This window comes from Anas platyrhynchos, chromosome 33 (genome assembly GCF_047663525.1).
Source record: "Anas platyrhynchos isolate ZD024472 breed Pekin duck chromosome 33, IASCAAS_PekinDuck_T2T, whole genome shotgun sequence".
In the NCBI taxonomy this organism is placed as follows: Eukaryota; Metazoa; Chordata; class Aves; order Anseriformes; family Anatidae; genus Anas; species Anas platyrhynchos.
The window spans coordinates 8,423,496-8,439,180 of record NC_092618.1 but is presented as its reverse complement, the minus strand read 5'-3'; the positions used below and the strand labels follow the sequence as shown (position 1 = coordinate 8,439,180).

The following is a 15,685-nucleotide window of genomic DNA, read 5'->3' as shown; positions in this document are numbered from 1 at the left end:
CTGCAAGGACCAGAGCGAGGAGAAGCTGAATGAAATCCTCAGCGGTGAGTGAGGGCAGTGGGGGGTGTGCTAGGGCTGGGGGGACAGCGGCAGAGGCCCCCGTGCCTTGCCCTGCTCCAGGGAAATGCTTCGGGGCGGAGGAGCAATGCAGCCATAGGAACGAGGGAGAGGAGACGGGGTAGCCTGTGGTGTCAGGGAATGGCCTCCCAGCCTGGAGCTGGGCAGTGCCGCTGAAAGGGTTGAGTGTCCCTGAGGAAGAGTCAGGGGAAAGGGCAGTAAGGCTGACAGAAGGTGGGAGCCTGTTGTAGAGCACGCAACCAGGACGAAGAGGGAGATGAGACAGCCTACAAGCAGCTAGGAGCAGGGTCACGATTGCTAGCCCTTGCTCTCATGGGGAAGCACAATAGCGAGAGGAAAGAGTCCAGGAGATTCCTGGAGTGTGTGAATCCTCCCAAGGGATGGAGGCAGGTGGTGAGGGAACCAGCTTGTGAAGGTGCCCCACTTGACCTGTGGTGCGCAGGTGGGGAAGGACTGGTGGCTGCATTTGGGACATTGCTGAGCAGCAGCTTTCAACGGATTCCTTTGTCCCTCCTGCTCCTCCTGGCCTGGGGAAGAGTCGAGTGGGGCTGGCATGCTCTGCAGGGGATGCCTGGGGATCTCTGCAAGGAGTGGGTTTTCATCTCTGCTCTTCTTTCTTTTGCAGTCCTCCGGCCTTCAGAGAACGACCCGGAACCCATGGTCTGTTCCCTGGCAGTTCAAACCACCCTGATCCTGACGTCAAGGCATAAGGCAATGTCAGGACGGAGATTTCCACTGCTGTGGTGCCGCTAGCCCCGCAGCAGTCCTCAAAAGAGCAATATATATTTTAATAGAACTAGGTTGTTGTCTCGTTATTCCAGCAGCTCCTTCACAGTGACTCGGTGCCATGACGCTGAGCTAACTTGGAGGCCACCAAGGACCCTGAGAAGTTCCCTGTGTTCCCCTGAGAAGGCAACTTCCTTGTGAGGGGAACAGAGGGCCCTATTTGTTAGCCTGACCCTACCCGTAGGGAAGTCTGCTGCCTCCCTGGGGCTAGGGTCATGGACGTTGCCAGAAAGCTTCCCAACCTGGTTTTCCCCTCTGATTACTATCGTCTTTTGATAGTCCAGGCCGGCAGTGATACTACTGAAGATAGAAGCCTGAAGACTATCGAGCGGGACTTTAGGGGACTGGGACGGGTAGTGGATGGAGTGGGAGTTCAGGTGGTGTTTTTGTCCACCCCTACAGTGGCAGGGAGGGGTACAGAGAGGACTCACGACTCACTGGGATCCACCAACTGCAACTCCTTCTTGCTGTCCTCTGTCAAACCTCTGTTCTCTACCACTAAGCTGTCCTCTGCTGGTCTCCTGTCCTCTGCCAGGCTGCTGTCCTCTACCGGGCTGCTGCCCTTTGACAGCAAGCTGTCCTCTGCTGGGCTTCTGTCCTCTGCCGGCAAAATGTCCTCTACCGGGGTGCTGTCCTCTGCCAGCAAGCTGTCCTCTGCTGGCCGGTTGCTGCCCTCAGAAGACCAGGTCTCCTGCCAGGCCAGCCTGGGCTGCCTGGGGGGCATGCCTCCCTCCTCATCAGATTCAGAAGGAGCCTCTGGAGTGGGAGAGTTCTCAAATAGAAAACGGAGGCTCCTTCGGGCAGGCGTGGGCTATGCTCGGGGACTCCTCGAAGGCCCAGTGCTCCTGCCCTGTCCGTCACTGCCGTGCACCGACGCTGAGGGTCCGAGCCACAGCTGCAGTCATATAAGGCGGACCCCTGGGGTGTCACCAAGGGAGGTCACCAAGGGTCCCATGTGACACGTGCCTGGGCTGGATGGGCCCCACCGGGCGCTGTAAGTTCGTGGGCGACACCAAGCTGGGCAAGGGGATCTGGACAGGCTGGATCAACGGGCCGCATCCAGCTGCGTGGCATTCAAGGCCAAATGCTGGGTTCCACACTTGGAATCATACAATATCCTGAGTTGGAAGGGGGCAGACCTGAAGGGATGAAAGACACGGTCTCCCGATGCCTCTTGAGCAGAAGGCCTTTATTGCCATTTTTCTCTGCTACATATACTTTCCCCGTAACCACATGCGCTGTCCACGCGCCCGAATCAGTCATACAATTCATTAGAGACCCTCAGCCACGCGCCTCAAGCCAGCCAGCAATTGACCACTGCGCAAAGCTCATCTTTAATGCTGTAGCCAAGTTAATTTATCTCCACCTTGTTCAAGTTTTTGTTACTAATGCCTAGTAAAAAAAGGGGCTTTAGGGCTTTGGGGCGACTACTTAAAGGATCAGGGGCACAGGTTGTGTTTGCCTCTGTCCTTCCGATAGGGGGGATCGATGCTGACAAGCAGACTCATCACATTAACACGTAGCTTCGGGACTGGTGCAACTGGTAGAACTTTGGGCTTGCTGATCATGGGAGGGTCTATGTGACACTGGCCTGCTACCACCAGATGAGATGCGCCTCCCTGTAGTGGTTTTACCTGGCAAGGTTTTGGTAGCACGGGGCCATAGGAGTGGCTTTTGTGAGAAGGATCTGGAAGCTGCCCCATGTTTGCTAAGGGCCCCTCTGCTGACCAGAGCTGAGCCAATAAGTCACAGAATCACAGAATTTCTAGGTTGGAAGAGACCTCAAGATCATCGAGTCCAACCTCTGACCTAACGCCAACAGTCCCCACTAAACCATATCCCTAAGCTCTACATCTAAACGTCTTTTAAAGACTTCCAGGGATGGTGACTCCACCACTTCCCTGGGCAGCCTGTTCCAGTGTCTAACAACCCTTTCGGTAAAGAAGTTCTTCCTAAGATCCAACCTAAAACTCCCCTGGCGCAACTTTAGCCCATTCCCCCTCGTCCTGTCACCAGGCACGTGGGAGAACAGGCCAACCCCCACCTCACTACAGCCTCCTTTAAGGTATCTGTAGAGAGCGATAAGGTCGCCCCTGAGCCTCCTCTTCTCCAGGCTGAACAAGCCCAGCTCCCTCAGCCGCTCCTCATAGGACTTGCTCTCCAGGCCCCTCACCAGCTTCGTCGCCCTTCTCTGGACCCGCTCAAGCACCTCCATGTCCTTCTTGTAGCGAGGGACCCAAAACTGAACACAGTACTCGAGGTGCGGCCTCACCAGAGCCGAGTACAGCCCCCCGTAGCCACCCATAGCCCCCTATAGACCCCCAGAGCCCCCTATAGCCCCCCGCAGCCCCCTATAGCTCCCCGCCGCCCCCCCCCACCCCCCCCAATTCTCCCCCCACCCCCCCTTATCCCGCTCCTCACGTTCCGGTCCACGATGTCCCGGCCCTGGCTGGCCAAGCTGCTGCCGTAGGCGGCGGCCAGGCTGGACACGGGCTCGGCCAGGAAGGCGGCGGCGGGGGGGGGCAGGCGGGATGCGGAGGACGCCGGGGGGGCCGCCGGGGGGGCCCCGTAGGCCCGGGCCGGGCCGTGGGGGGGGGGGGCGGCCCCGCCGCTGGTGTCGTCGAAGAGCGGCCGCGGCTCCGCCATCCGCGGAGGGGCCGGGCCCGGGCCGCGGCGCTTGGGGGCTGCGGGGAGAGGAGAGGAGAGGAGAGGGGGGGTCGGGGGGGGTCGGGGGAGGGGGGGGGCGCCGGGGGGTCCGCACCGAGCCCCGCCGCCGCTCCCGGGGGCTCCATGGCGCTTCCGCTTCCGGTCACGTGAGGAGCGCGGGAGGAAGCTGTTGGCGGAGCGGCGGGGCGGGGCCGGAAGTGGCGGTTGCCATGGGGACGGGCGCGCGGGGCCGTGACGTCAGCAAGGGTGTGATGTCAGCAAGGCCACCGTGCCACCAAGGTGATGACGTCACCAAGGCCACCACGTCACCAAAGCCATGATGGCAACCAAAGCCATGACGTCACCAAGGCCACCATGTCCCCAGGGCCACCACGTCCCCATAGCCCCCATGGCCCCATAGCCCCCACGGCCCCATATCCACCATGTCCCCAGCGCCATCTTATCCCCAAGGCCACCACGTCCCCAAGGCCACACGGTGGCCGTGGTGGCCCTAGGGCTGTCCCTGAGGTGTCGTGGCCATTTCCTGGCCACGGCGGCCATCTTGTCCCCAAGGCCACCACGTCCCCAGGGCTACCACTTCCCCAAGACCACCATGTCCCCAGATCCACCACATCCCTGTTGCCACCACATCTCCGTGGCCACCACATCCCCAAGGCCACACGGTGGCCGTGGTGGCCCTAGGGCTGTCCCTGAGGTGTCGTGGCCATTTCCTGGCCACGGCGGCCATCTTGTCCCCAAGGCCACCATGTCCCCATGGCCACCACATCCCCATGGCCACCATGTCTCCGTGGCCACCATGTCCCCAGGATGACCATGTCCCCATATCCACCATGTCCCCATGGCCACCACGTCCCCAAGGCCACACGGTGGCCCAGGGGGGGCTGCTGCTGCTGGGCACCCTGGGGCTCTGGGTGCTGGAGGGGGGGGCGCGGACCCTCGGGACCCCCCCCGGGACCCTCAACGCCTCCGGGACCCCGCGGTGGGACCTGGCCTCCGCCTTCTTCTTCTCCACCACCCTGCTCACCACTGTGGGTAAGGAGCCCCCCCGCCCCCAAATCGGGACCCCCCCTCCGAATTGGGACCCTCCTAAAGAACCCCATGGGCACCAGGACCCCCCCAAGGGCATTGAGACCCCCGGGACCCCCATGAACCCCAGGACCCCCATGAGCACCAATTCCCCCAGGACGCCTCTGAGCACCAGGCCCCCCCGGGACCCCCCCAAGAACACCGGGACCCCCATGAACACCAGGACCCCCGTGGGCACCAGGACCCTCCATGGCCCCCCATAGGCACCGAGCCCCCTGAGAACCTCAGGACCCCCATGGGTTTTGGGACCCCCTTTAGCACTGGGACCCCCAGGCCCCCCCCCAGCCCCACCAGGACCCCCCCAGCCCACAGAGCCCCCCAGTTCGCCCAGGACCCCCATCACCACCAAGCCCCCAACCTCCCCCCACCACCCCCAGGGGTCCCCCCTCCCCTTTCACTTACCGGGGGGGGTCCCCCCCCTAAATTTCCCCCCCCCCCCCAGGCTACGGCCCCGTGGCCCCCCTGTCCCCGGGGGGCAAAGCCTTCTGCTTGGCCTACGCGGCGCTGGGCGTCCCCTTCACGGTGTTGACGTTGGCGGTGGTGGCCCGGTGGCTTTCGGTGCCGGTCACCCGGTGGCCCCGGCGCTACCTGAGGACGCGGTGGGGTTGGAGCCCCCGGGGGGCCGCCGGGCTCCATTTGGGGCTGCTGGCGGTGGCGGTGGCGGGGGGCTTCGTGCTGCTGCCTGCCGCCGCCCTGTGGGCCCTGGGGGGCTCCGGGAGCTTCTTGGACGCCGTCTTCTTCTGCGGCATGGCCGTCACCACCGTGGGGCTGGGGGACGCGGCGGGGGCACCGGAGGGGCAGCCCCCGCGCCACCTCTACCGGGTGGCCTTGGCCGGTGAGCGGGGGCGGGGGGTTGGGGGGGGGCGTTGGGGTGGGGGGCGTTGGGGTTTGGGGATCTGGGGTTGGGGTTATGTGGGGGTTGGGGCTATGTGGTTGGGGTCTTCTTGGTGGGGGGGGTCTTCATTGGGGTGGGGTCTTTATGGTGGTGGGGTCTTCATGGTTGGGGTCTTCATGGTTGGTGTCTCCATGGTTGGGGTTTAGGTGGTTGGGGTCCTCATGGTTGGGGTCTTCATGGTGGTTGGATCTTCGTGGTTGGGGGTCTTCATGGTTGGGTTCTCCATGGTGGTTGGGGTCTTCATGGTTGGGGTCTTTATGGTTGGGGTCTTCATGGTTGGGGTCTTCATGGTTGGGGTCTCCATGGTTGGGGTTTAGATGGTTGGGGTCTTCATGGTTGGGGTCTTTATGGTTGGGGTCTTCATGGTTGGGGTCTTCGTGGTTGGGGTCTTCGTGGTTGGGGGACTTCATGGTTGGGGTCTCTATGGTGGTTGGGTTCTCCATGGTTGGGGTCTCCGTGGTTGGGGTTTAGATGGTTGGGGTCTTCATGGTTGGGGTCTTTATGGTTGGGGTCTTCATGGTTGGGGTCTTCATGGTTGGGGTCTCCATGGTTGGGGTTTAGATGGTTGGGGTCTTCATGGTTGGGATCTTCGTGGTTGGGGTCTTCGTGGTTGGGGTCTCCATTGGGGTGGTGTCTTTATGGTGGTTGGGTCTCCATGGTTGGGGTCTCCATGGTGGTTGGGTCTCCACTGGGGCGCGGTCTCCATTGGGGTGGGGTCTTCATGGTTGGGGTCTTCGTGGTTGGGGTCTTCGTGGTTGGGGGACTTCATGGTTGGGGTCTCTATGGTGGTTGGGTTCTCCATGGTTGGGGTCTCCGTGGTTGGGGTCTCCATTGGGGTGGGGTCTTTCTGGTGGTGTCTTTATGGTGGTTGGGGTCTTCATGGTTGGGGTCTCCATGGTGGTTGGGTCTCCATTGGGGTGGGGTCTTCATGGTGGCGGGGTCTTCATGGATGGGGTCACCATGGCGGATTGGGTCTTCATTGGGGGGGGGTCTCCATGGGGATCTCTCCATGGGGTGGGGGTCTCCACGGGGGGGTGGGGGTCTCTGACCGCTGTGTCCCCCCCCCCCAGCCTACCTGCTGCTGGGGGTGACGGCGGCGCTGCTGCTGCTGGCGGCCTTCCAGCAGCTGCTGGAGCTGCACGGGGTCAGCGCCGCGCTGCGCCCCCCCCCGGACCCCCCCGAGGAGGACGGGGGGCTGCTGGACGAGGGGGGGCAATAAACGGGGGGCTCGAAGCGCGACGGGCTCGCTGTGGTCACTGGGGGGGGTTGGGGGTCCCAGATGCATGGGGGGGGGGTCCCAGACACATGGGGGGGGTCCCAGACACATGGGGGGGGTCCCAGGTCCAATAGGGGGGTTCCCGGTCCCATTGGGGGGTCACAGACCCATGGGGGGGGGGGGTCACAGCACCATTGGGGTGGGGATCCTGATCCCATTGGGGGGGGTCCCCAAACCCATGGAGAGGTCCCAGACACATGGGGGGCTCCCAGTCCCATTGGGGGGGCAGACACATTGAGGGGGGGAGCAGATACATGGGGGGGGTCCCAGTCCCACTGGGGGGGGTCCCAAACCCATAGAGGGGTCCCAGTCCCAAGTAGAGGGGTCCAGACTCATGAGGGGGGGGTCCCATTTGGGGTCCCAGTCCCTGTGACACCACAGCCCCCCCCCCACCCGACCCTATTAGGATGAAAGAACTCCCCCCCCCCAGCTCATTTTATAGAAAACCTTTATTCTGTAAAAATTGGGGGGGAAGTGAGGGGGGGCTCACATGGACGGGGGGGGAGGGAGCGGGGGGCCGGGCACCCCCATGGGCACCCCCAGGAGCCCCCCCCCCACCTCACCCCACAGCGGGCGGGGGGGGGATGCCGGACGGTGCCCCCCAGTGTCTCTCCATCCCCCCCCCCCCCCAGCTCCGATATATACAGACAATAAATACAGGGCCCCCCCCCCGGGATGGGGAGGGGGGGGCTCAGGCCGGGGGGCGCGCGGGGATGCAGCGGGGGGGTCCCTGCGCCGGGACAGAGCCGGGGGGGCAGAGGCAGCGGAAGGAGCCGGGGGTGTTGAGGCAGCGCCCCCCCCGGCACAGGGCGGCCTCCGAGCACTCGTCGAGGTCTGCGGGGAAAAGGGGGGGGGTCAGGGGGGGTCGGGGAGGGGGATTAAGGGGGGTTGGGGGGGATTTGGGGTGGGATTGGGGTGGGATTGGGGGGTTTTGGGGGGATTGGGGGAGATTGGGGGGGGAATGGGGTGGGATTTGGGGTGGGATTGGGGGGGGGGTTGGGGGGGATTGGGGTGGGATTGGGATTGGGGGGGATTGGGGTGGGATTGAGGGGGATTGGGATGGGATTGGGATGGGATTGGGGTGGGATTGGGGTGGGGTGGAATTGGGATTGTGTGGGTTTTGGGGTGGGATTGAGGGGGATGGGGATGGGATTGGGGTGGGATTTTGGTGGGGATTGGGATTGTGGGGGATTGGGATGGGATTGGGGTGGGATTGGGATTGGGGGGGATTTGAGGGGGGATTGGGGTGGGATTGGGGTTTGATTGGGATTGGGTAGGATTTGGGGTGGGATTGGGGTTGGGATTGGATTTGGGGTTAGACTGGGGTGGGGAGGGGTTGCGGATGGGATTGGGGTGAGATTTGGGATGGGATTGGGGTGGGATTAGGATGGGTTTGTGTTGGGATGGGAAGGGATTTGGGGTGGGACTGAGATTGGTTGGGATTTGGGGCGGGATTGGGATTTAGTTGGGATTTGGGGTGGGATTGGGATTGGATTTGGGGTCGGACTGGGGTGGGAAGGGGTTGCAGATGGGATTGGGGGGGGTGGGGATGGGATTGGGGTGGGATTGGGATTGGGGGTATGGAATGGGCATGGGATCGGGATTTGGGGTAGGATTGGGGTAGGATTGGGGTAGGATTTGGGGTTGGATTAGGGTGGGATTGGGGGTTGGATTAAAGTGGGATTGGGGATGGGATGGGGTGGGATTTGGTCTGGGACTGGGGTTTGGGATGGGATGGGATTGGGATGGGAACAGGCTGGGATTATGCCGGGATCAGGCCGGAATCAGGCCGGAATCAGGCCGGGATTAGGCCAGGATTAGGCTGGGATCAGGCCGGGATCAGGCCGGGATTAGGCCTGGATTATGCCAGATTAGGCCGGGACTAGGCCGGGATTATGAAGGAATTAGGACGGGATCAGGCCGGGATTATTCCGGGATCAGGCCGGGATTAGGCCGGATTAGGCCGGGATTATGCCGGGACTAGGCCGGATTAGGCCGGGATTAGGCCGGATTAGGCCGGATTAGGCTGGGATTAGGCCGGATTAGGCCGTATTATGCCGGGATTATGCCGGGACTAGGCCGGATTAGGCCGGATTAGGCCGGGACTAGGCCGGATTAGGCCGTATTATGCCGGGATTATGCCGGGACTAGGCCGGATTAGGCCGGATTAGGCCGGGATTATGCCGGAATCAGGCCGGGATTATGCCGGGACTAGGCCGGGACTAGGCCGGATTAGGCCGGATTAGGCCGGATTAGGCCGGGATTATGCCGGGACTAGGCCGGGACTAGGCCGGATTAGGCCGGATTAGGCCGGATTAGGCCGGGATTAGGCCGTGTCTCACCCACGCAGGCCACGCGTGCCGCGTCCAGCCGGTAGCCGGGGTCGCAGGCGCAGGTGAAGCCCTGGGGCACCCGCACGCAGTGCCCATGCTCGCAGCCGCTCAGCACCCCGCACAGCTCCGGCGGCAGCGCCTCGTCCCGGGGGTCTGCGGGGGGGGGTCCCCGTCAGCCCCCTCCCCATAAAAAAAACAAAATCCCCCCCCAAAACCCCTCAATCCCGCCCCCCCCCAAACTCACCATCCTCGCTGGCTCGCCCCGGCCGCTCGGCCACACCATGGGGCTGGAAGAGCCACGGGGGGGGGTCCTGGGGGGCGCTGGGGGGGCTGCGGGGCCGGGAGGAGCGGGGGGGGCCCCGGCGGGACCCCTCGAAATCCTCCAAGTCCTCGTAGCGGGGGGGGGCGGCGTAAAGGGCGTCCCCGCGGGGGTCGTAGCCCCCCCCCAGCCCATAGGGGTCGTAGTCGGCGCGCAGCCCCGGGGGGGGCAGGCGGGGGCCCGGACCCCCAAAGGGGAGGGGGCCGTAGGGCAGCCCGTAGTGGGGGGGGTATTCGGGGCCGTATTCGTAGGGGGGGCCCAGCCCCGGGCCGGGGGGGCGCAGGACGTTGCAGAGGAACTCGAAGTCATCTGGGGGGGGGGGGGGGGGGAGAAAAAAAAATGGGGGGGGGGGCAGGTTGTGGGGTGGGGTCCTAAAAATTGGGGATGCTAAGGGGGGGGGTGTAAAGAGGTGGGGGGGGCACTGTTATATGGGGGGTACCCAAGGGGTCTCCATTAGGGGGGGGGCGTTGTGGGGTGGTGGGAGGGGTTCCCATTATTGGGGGGGGCAAAGGGGTCCCTGTTATGGGGGGGGTCCAAGGGGTCCCAATCATGGGGGGGGTGTCTAAGGGGGACCCACTCTGGGGGGTGCCCATGGGGTCCCCATTATGGGGGTCTGGGGGGGGTCCCTATTGCTGGGGTAGGAGGGGGGCAGGGTGGGGGTCCCCCTGTGTGGGGTCTTGGGGACATGGGGACATGGGGACATGGGTATAGGGGATGGGGGGGTCGTGGGCATGGGAGGGGGCATGGGGACGTGGGCATGGGGGGGGGGACAGGGACATGGGGGGACATGGGGACACAGGGATGTGAGGCTATAGGGCCTTAGGGACATGGGGACATGGGGACGAGGGGACAAGGGGCCGTAGGGGACACGGGTGCATGGCAACATGAGGCTATGGGGCCACGTGGCTGTGGGGTCATAGGGACGTGGGGACATGGGGACACGGGGACATGGGGACACAGTGAGGTGGGGACATGGGGAGGTGATGTGGGATGTGGGGAGACAATGGGGGACACTGGGATGAAGGGATGTGGGACATGGGGACATGGGGACACGGGGATATGGTGACGTGGGACAGGGGGATGTGGGACAAGGGGAGGCGACGTGGGACATGGGGACACAGGGACACGGGGATTTGGGGACATGGGGGATACAGCGCCATGGGGGTATGGGGACACAGGACGTGGGGACACGGTGACGTGGGACATCAGGATGTGGGACATGGGGACACGGGGACACGGGGATTTGGGGACATGGGGGATACAGCGCCATGGGGATATGGGGACACAGGACGTGGGGACACGGTGACGTGGGACATCAGGATGTGGGACATGGGGACACGGGGACACGGGGATTTGGGGACATGGGGGATACAGCGCCATGGGGGTATGGGGACACAGGACGTGGGGACACGGTGACGTGGGACATCAGGATGTGGGACATGGGGACACGGGGGGGGCATCAGGGGACAGTGCCGGGACACGGGGATGGGGGGCCACGGGGACATAGGGCAGGGATATGGGGACACGTGGGGACAGGGCGACACGGGGGGGGTGACGGTGACACGGGGGGGGTGACAGGGGGTGGCCTCACCCATGGCGCGGGTGTCGTTGGTGACGCAGCGGCGCTGGGAGCCGTCCAGCACCAGGGGGGGGGCGCAGGAGCAGAAGTAGGAGCCCACCGTGTTGACGCAGCGGCCCCCGATGCACGGCTCCGCGTCCTCGTCCTGGCACTCGTCGTTATCTGGGGGGGGGGCGGTGGTGGTCGGCAAGGGGGTGGGGGGCACGGGGGGGGGGGCTGGAAGGGGGCTCGGGGGGCTGGAAGGGTGCTCGGGGGGCTGAGGGCAGGGTGCTTGGGGTGCGAGTAGGGTGCTCGGGGTGCAGACAGGGTGCAGGCAGGGTGCTGAGGGTGCAGGGAGGGTGCACTCAGGGCACAAGTTGGGTGCTCAGGGTGCAGGTATTGTGCAGGGAGGGTGCACTCAGAGCACAATTAGGGTGCTCAGGGTGCAGGTAGGGCACGCTCAGGGTGCTCAGGGTGCTGGCTGGGTGCTGGAAGGGTGTGGGCAGGGTGCTCAGGGTGTGAGCTGGGTGCAGGCAGGGTGCTCAGGGTGCAGTCAGGGTGCAAGTAGGGTGCTCAGGGTGCAGGTAGAGCGCACTCAGGGCACAAGTTGGGTGCTCAGGGTGCAAAGAGGGTGCTCAGGGTGCAGCCAGGGTGCACTCAGAGCACAATTAGGGTGCTCAGGGTGCAGGCAGGGTGCTGGCAGGGCACAAGTTGGGTGCTCAGGGTGCAAGTAGGGTGCACTCAGGGCATAAGTTGGGTGCTCAGGGTGCTGGCTGGGTGCTGGCAGGGTGCTCAGGGTGCAGGCAGGGTGCAAGTAGGGTGCTCAGGGTGCTGGCAGGGTGCTGGAAGGGTGTGGGCAGGGTGCTCTCAGGGTGTGAGCTGGGTGCAGGCAGGGTGCTCAGGGTGCTGGCAGGGTGCAAGTAGGGTGCTCAGGGTGCAGGTAGAGTGCACTCAGGGCATAAGTTGGGTGCTCAGGGTGCAGACAGGGCACGCTCAGGGTGCTCAGGATGCAAGTTGGGTGCTCAGGGTGCTGGCTGGGTGCAGGCAGGGTGCTCAGGGTGCAGGTAGGGTGCTGGCAGGGCACAAGTTGGGTGCTCAGGGTGCAAAGAGGGTGCTCAGGGTGCAGCCAGGGTGCTCTTAGGGTGCTTTCTGGGTACAGGTTGTGTGCTCAGGGTGCAGGTAGGGAGCTCAGCGTGCTGGCTGGGTGCTCAGGGTGCTCTCAGGGTGCAAGTAGGGTGCAGGCAGGGTGCAAGTAGGGCGCACTCAGGGCACAATTAGGGTGCTCAGGGTGCAGGTAGGGCGCACTCAGGGTGCAGTCAGGGCACAAGTCGGGTGCTCAGGGTGCAAAGAGGGTGCTCAGGGTGCACTCAGGGCACAATTAGGGTGCTCGGGGTGCTCAGGGTGCAGGCAGGGTGCACCCAGGGCACAATTAGGGTGCTGAGGTCAGGGTGCTGGGGGTGCTGGGGGTGCTGGGGGTGCTGGCAGGGTGCTCAGGGTGCTGAGGGCAGGGTGCTCAAGGTGCGAGTAGGGTGCTCGGGGTGCACAGGGTGCTCTTAGGGTGCAGTCAGGGTGCAAGTAGGGTGCTCTCAGGGTGCAGGCAGGGTGCTCAGGGTGCTCAGGATGCAAGTAGGGTGCTCAGGGTGCAGGCAGGGTGCACCCAGGGCACAAGTAGGGTGCTGGGGGTGCTGAGGTCAGGGTGCTGGGGGTGCTGGGGGGGTGCTGGGGGGGTGCTGGGGGTGCTGGGTGCTCACCCACGCACTGCAGGTGCTCCTGCTCGTAGTAGTAGCCGCTGGGGCAGTAGCAGCTGAAGCCGGGGGCGGCGTTGATGCAGACCCCCCCCCGGCACAGCTGCGGCGCGAACACCCGGCACTCGTCCACATCTGGGGGGTAAGGGGGTAAGGGGGGGGGCGACGTCAGGGGGAGGGTCCTCGGAATTGGGGGGGGCACCCCCGAAACGGGGGAGCCCCTATATAGGAGGGGAACCCCAAAATAGGGGGGGTATTGCCCCAAAATAGGCGGGATGCACCCAAAAGGGGAGGGGCGTAACCCCACAAAATAGGGGGGGCATCCCCAAATTGAGGGGGCACCCTGAAAAATGGGGACATCCCCAAAATGGGAGGGGTGAGTCCCCCAAATGGGGGCCATTCCCAAATTAGGGGGGGTGAGTCCCCAAAATGGGGGGCATCCCATAAATGGGGGAGCCCCAAAACAGGGGTGGCATCCCCAAAATGGGGGGGCATCCCCAACATTGGGGAACCGCTAAATACAGGGGGGAGCCCCTGAGTAGGGGGGGGAGTCCCTAAACGGAGGGAGCCCCCAAATGGGGGGGGCCCCATTGCTGTGCCCCCCCCGCGGCCGCACTGACCTGCTGCTGAGCCCTGGGGCCCCGTGGTCTGGCCGGTCCCGTGGGGGCAGAGGGCTCGGTGCTCGGCTTGGGGGGGGGGACAGAGGTGTCACCCCCCCTGCACCTTGGCACCATCCTGACCCCATCCCCAGCCCATCCCTGTCCCCATCCACACCCCGATCCCAATCCCATCCCATCCCAGTCCTAATCCCTGGCAATACCCACCCCAATCCCAATCCCTTTACAATCCCATCCCCATCCCCATCCCCATCCCAAATCCCATCACCACCCCAAACCCATCCCAATCCCTTCCCACCCCAATCCCAGTCCCATCCTCATCCCATCCCCATCCCATCCCCATTCCATCCCAGTCCCAATCCCAATCTATCTCAATCCCATCACCAACCCCATCCCAATTCCATCTCCACCCCCCCAATCCTATCCCAATCCCATCCCAATCCTAATCCTATCTCCATCCCAATCCCATCCCATCCCAGTCCCAATTGCAACTCCAATCCCATCGCCATCCCATCCCATCCCAAATCGCATCCCATCCCACTCCACTCCAATCCCAATCCCATCCCATCCCATCCCAGTCCTATCCCCATCCCTTCCCATCCCAGTCCCAATCCCCATCCCCATCCCCATCCCCATCCCCATCCCCATCCCCATCCCCATCCCCATCCCCATCCCCATCCCCATCCCCATCCCTATCCCCGTCCCCATCCCCAATCCCAATCCCCATCCCCAATCCCACTCCCACCCCAATCCCTTCCCACCCCACGCCATCCCCAATCCCCTCCCCCCCCCATAGCGTCCCCATGTCCCCACCGGTTCCAGGCGTGGGGCACGGCCTCGGGGGGGGGCAGCGGACCCCCCAGGCGCCCCCCACGCTGCAGCAGCACTGCTGCCGGCTGACGTTGGGCGCCAGCACCCCGCAGGCGGGGCTGAAGCACGCCGCCAAGCCCGGGGGGGCTTCCACGGCTCCGGGGGGGGCCGGAGGAGTGGGGTCGCTGGGGGGGGTCCCCCGCACGTCCCCGTCACCGGATCGAACTCGTGCCCCCCGTCGGGGCAGAGGCAGAGGAAGGAGCCGTCCACGTTCTCGCAGCGCGCCGCCCCGCACACCCCCGGCAGCGTCGCGCACTCGTCCACGTCTGGGGGGGAAACACGAAGGGGGGGGGCTCAGTGTCACTCTGGGTGTCCCCCCCCTGCTGTCCCCGCTGTCCCCGTACCCTGGCAGTGGTGGCCGTGCCGGGCGGCCTCGTAGCCCTGGTGGCAGGCGCACTGGAAGGAGCCGGGGAGGTTGTGGCAGGCGGCGTGGGGGCCGCAGCGGGACCCCCCCTCGGCGCACTCGTCCTCGTCTGCAAGCGGGGAGGTGACGTTTTTTTGGGGGGAGGGGGCGGTGGGGACATTGGGGGGGGGAGCGTGGAGCCGTCCCCCAAAAGCTCAGCCCCATGGGGGGGTCCCCACTGTCCCCCGATGGTCCCTGCTCTCCGTCTCCATCCTGACCCCATGGAGAAGCCCCCCTGCACCTCGACCCCATTGGCTTGTCCCCAGTGGCCCCATTGGCTTGTCCCCAATGTCCCCCATCGTTTTGTCCCCATTATCTCCCGTGGTGTTGTCCCTGATGTCCCCTGCTGCCCATCCCCATCCTGACCCCATAGAGAAGTCCCCCTGCACCTCGACCCCATTGGCTTGTCCCCAGCATCCCCGTTGTTTTTTCCATGTCCCCCATAGCTTTGTCCCTATTGTGCCCCATTGGCTTGTCCCTGATGTCCCCCATGCCATGGCCCCTCAGGGTCCCCTCAGCCTCTCCGTACCCCCATCCCCATCCCCGTGCCCCAGTCCCTGTCCCCATGGCCCCATCCCCGTCCCCATGGCCCCATCCCCGTCCCCATGGCCCTGTCCCCATCCCCATGGCCCCATCCCCATCCCCATGGCCCCATCCCCGTTCCCATGGCCCCATCCCCATCCCCATGGCCCCATCCCCATCCCCATGGCCCCATCCCCATCCCCATGGCCTCATCCCCGTCCCCATGGCCCCATCCCCATCCCCATGGCCCCGTCCCCATCCCCATGGCTTCATCCCCGTCCCCATGGCCCCATCCCCATCCCCATGGCCCTGTCCCCGTCCCTATGGCCCCGTACCCTCACACCCCCCGCCGTCCCGGGGCCGGTAGCCGGGCTGGCAGGGGGGCACGCAGCGGTAGGATCCGGGCAGGTTCTCGCAGCGCTCGGCCCCACACAACTCGGCCCCATGCTCCTGGCACTCGTCCACATCTGCGGGGACACCGGGGGGACCCCAAGCATGGGGGGGGGACAAGGTGGGGTGGGGGATGATGG

At 64.7% G+C, this 15,685-nt stretch overlaps 2 protein-coding genes across 2 annotated transcripts; both read right to left on the bottom strand.

Moving 5' to 3' along the window:
- Window positions 1-678: 678 nt before the first annotated feature.
- LOC139998601 (protein YIF1B-like) lies at window positions 679-3,960 on the bottom strand. Its single transcript, XM_072030221.1, has 3 exons — window positions 3,626-3,960; window positions 3,286-3,548; window positions 679-2,003 (listed from the first exon to the last, which is right to left on the bottom strand). Exons 1-3 carry the CDS (start codon window positions 3,654-3,656, stop codon window positions 1,971-1,973), a joined length of 327 nt encoding a protein of 108 aa, XP_071886322.1. The 5' UTR covers window positions 3,657-3,960; the 3' UTR covers window positions 679-1,970.
- A 5,379-nt stretch (window positions 3,961-9,339) lies between these two features.
- On the bottom strand, window positions 9,340-15,117 carry LOC140000202 (latent-transforming growth factor beta-binding protein 4-like). Its single transcript, XM_072030000.1, has 6 exons — window positions 14,575-15,117; window positions 14,174-14,496; window positions 13,364-13,429; window positions 12,750-12,878; window positions 11,032-11,181; window positions 9,340-9,749 (listed from the first exon to the last, which is right to left on the bottom strand). The coding sequence occupies exons 1-6, from the start codon at window positions 14,883-14,885 to the stop codon at window positions 9,340-9,342; spliced, it is 1,389 nt and encodes a 462-aa protein (XP_071886101.1). The 5' UTR covers window positions 14,886-15,117.
- Window positions 15,118-15,685: the final 568 nt, after the last annotated feature.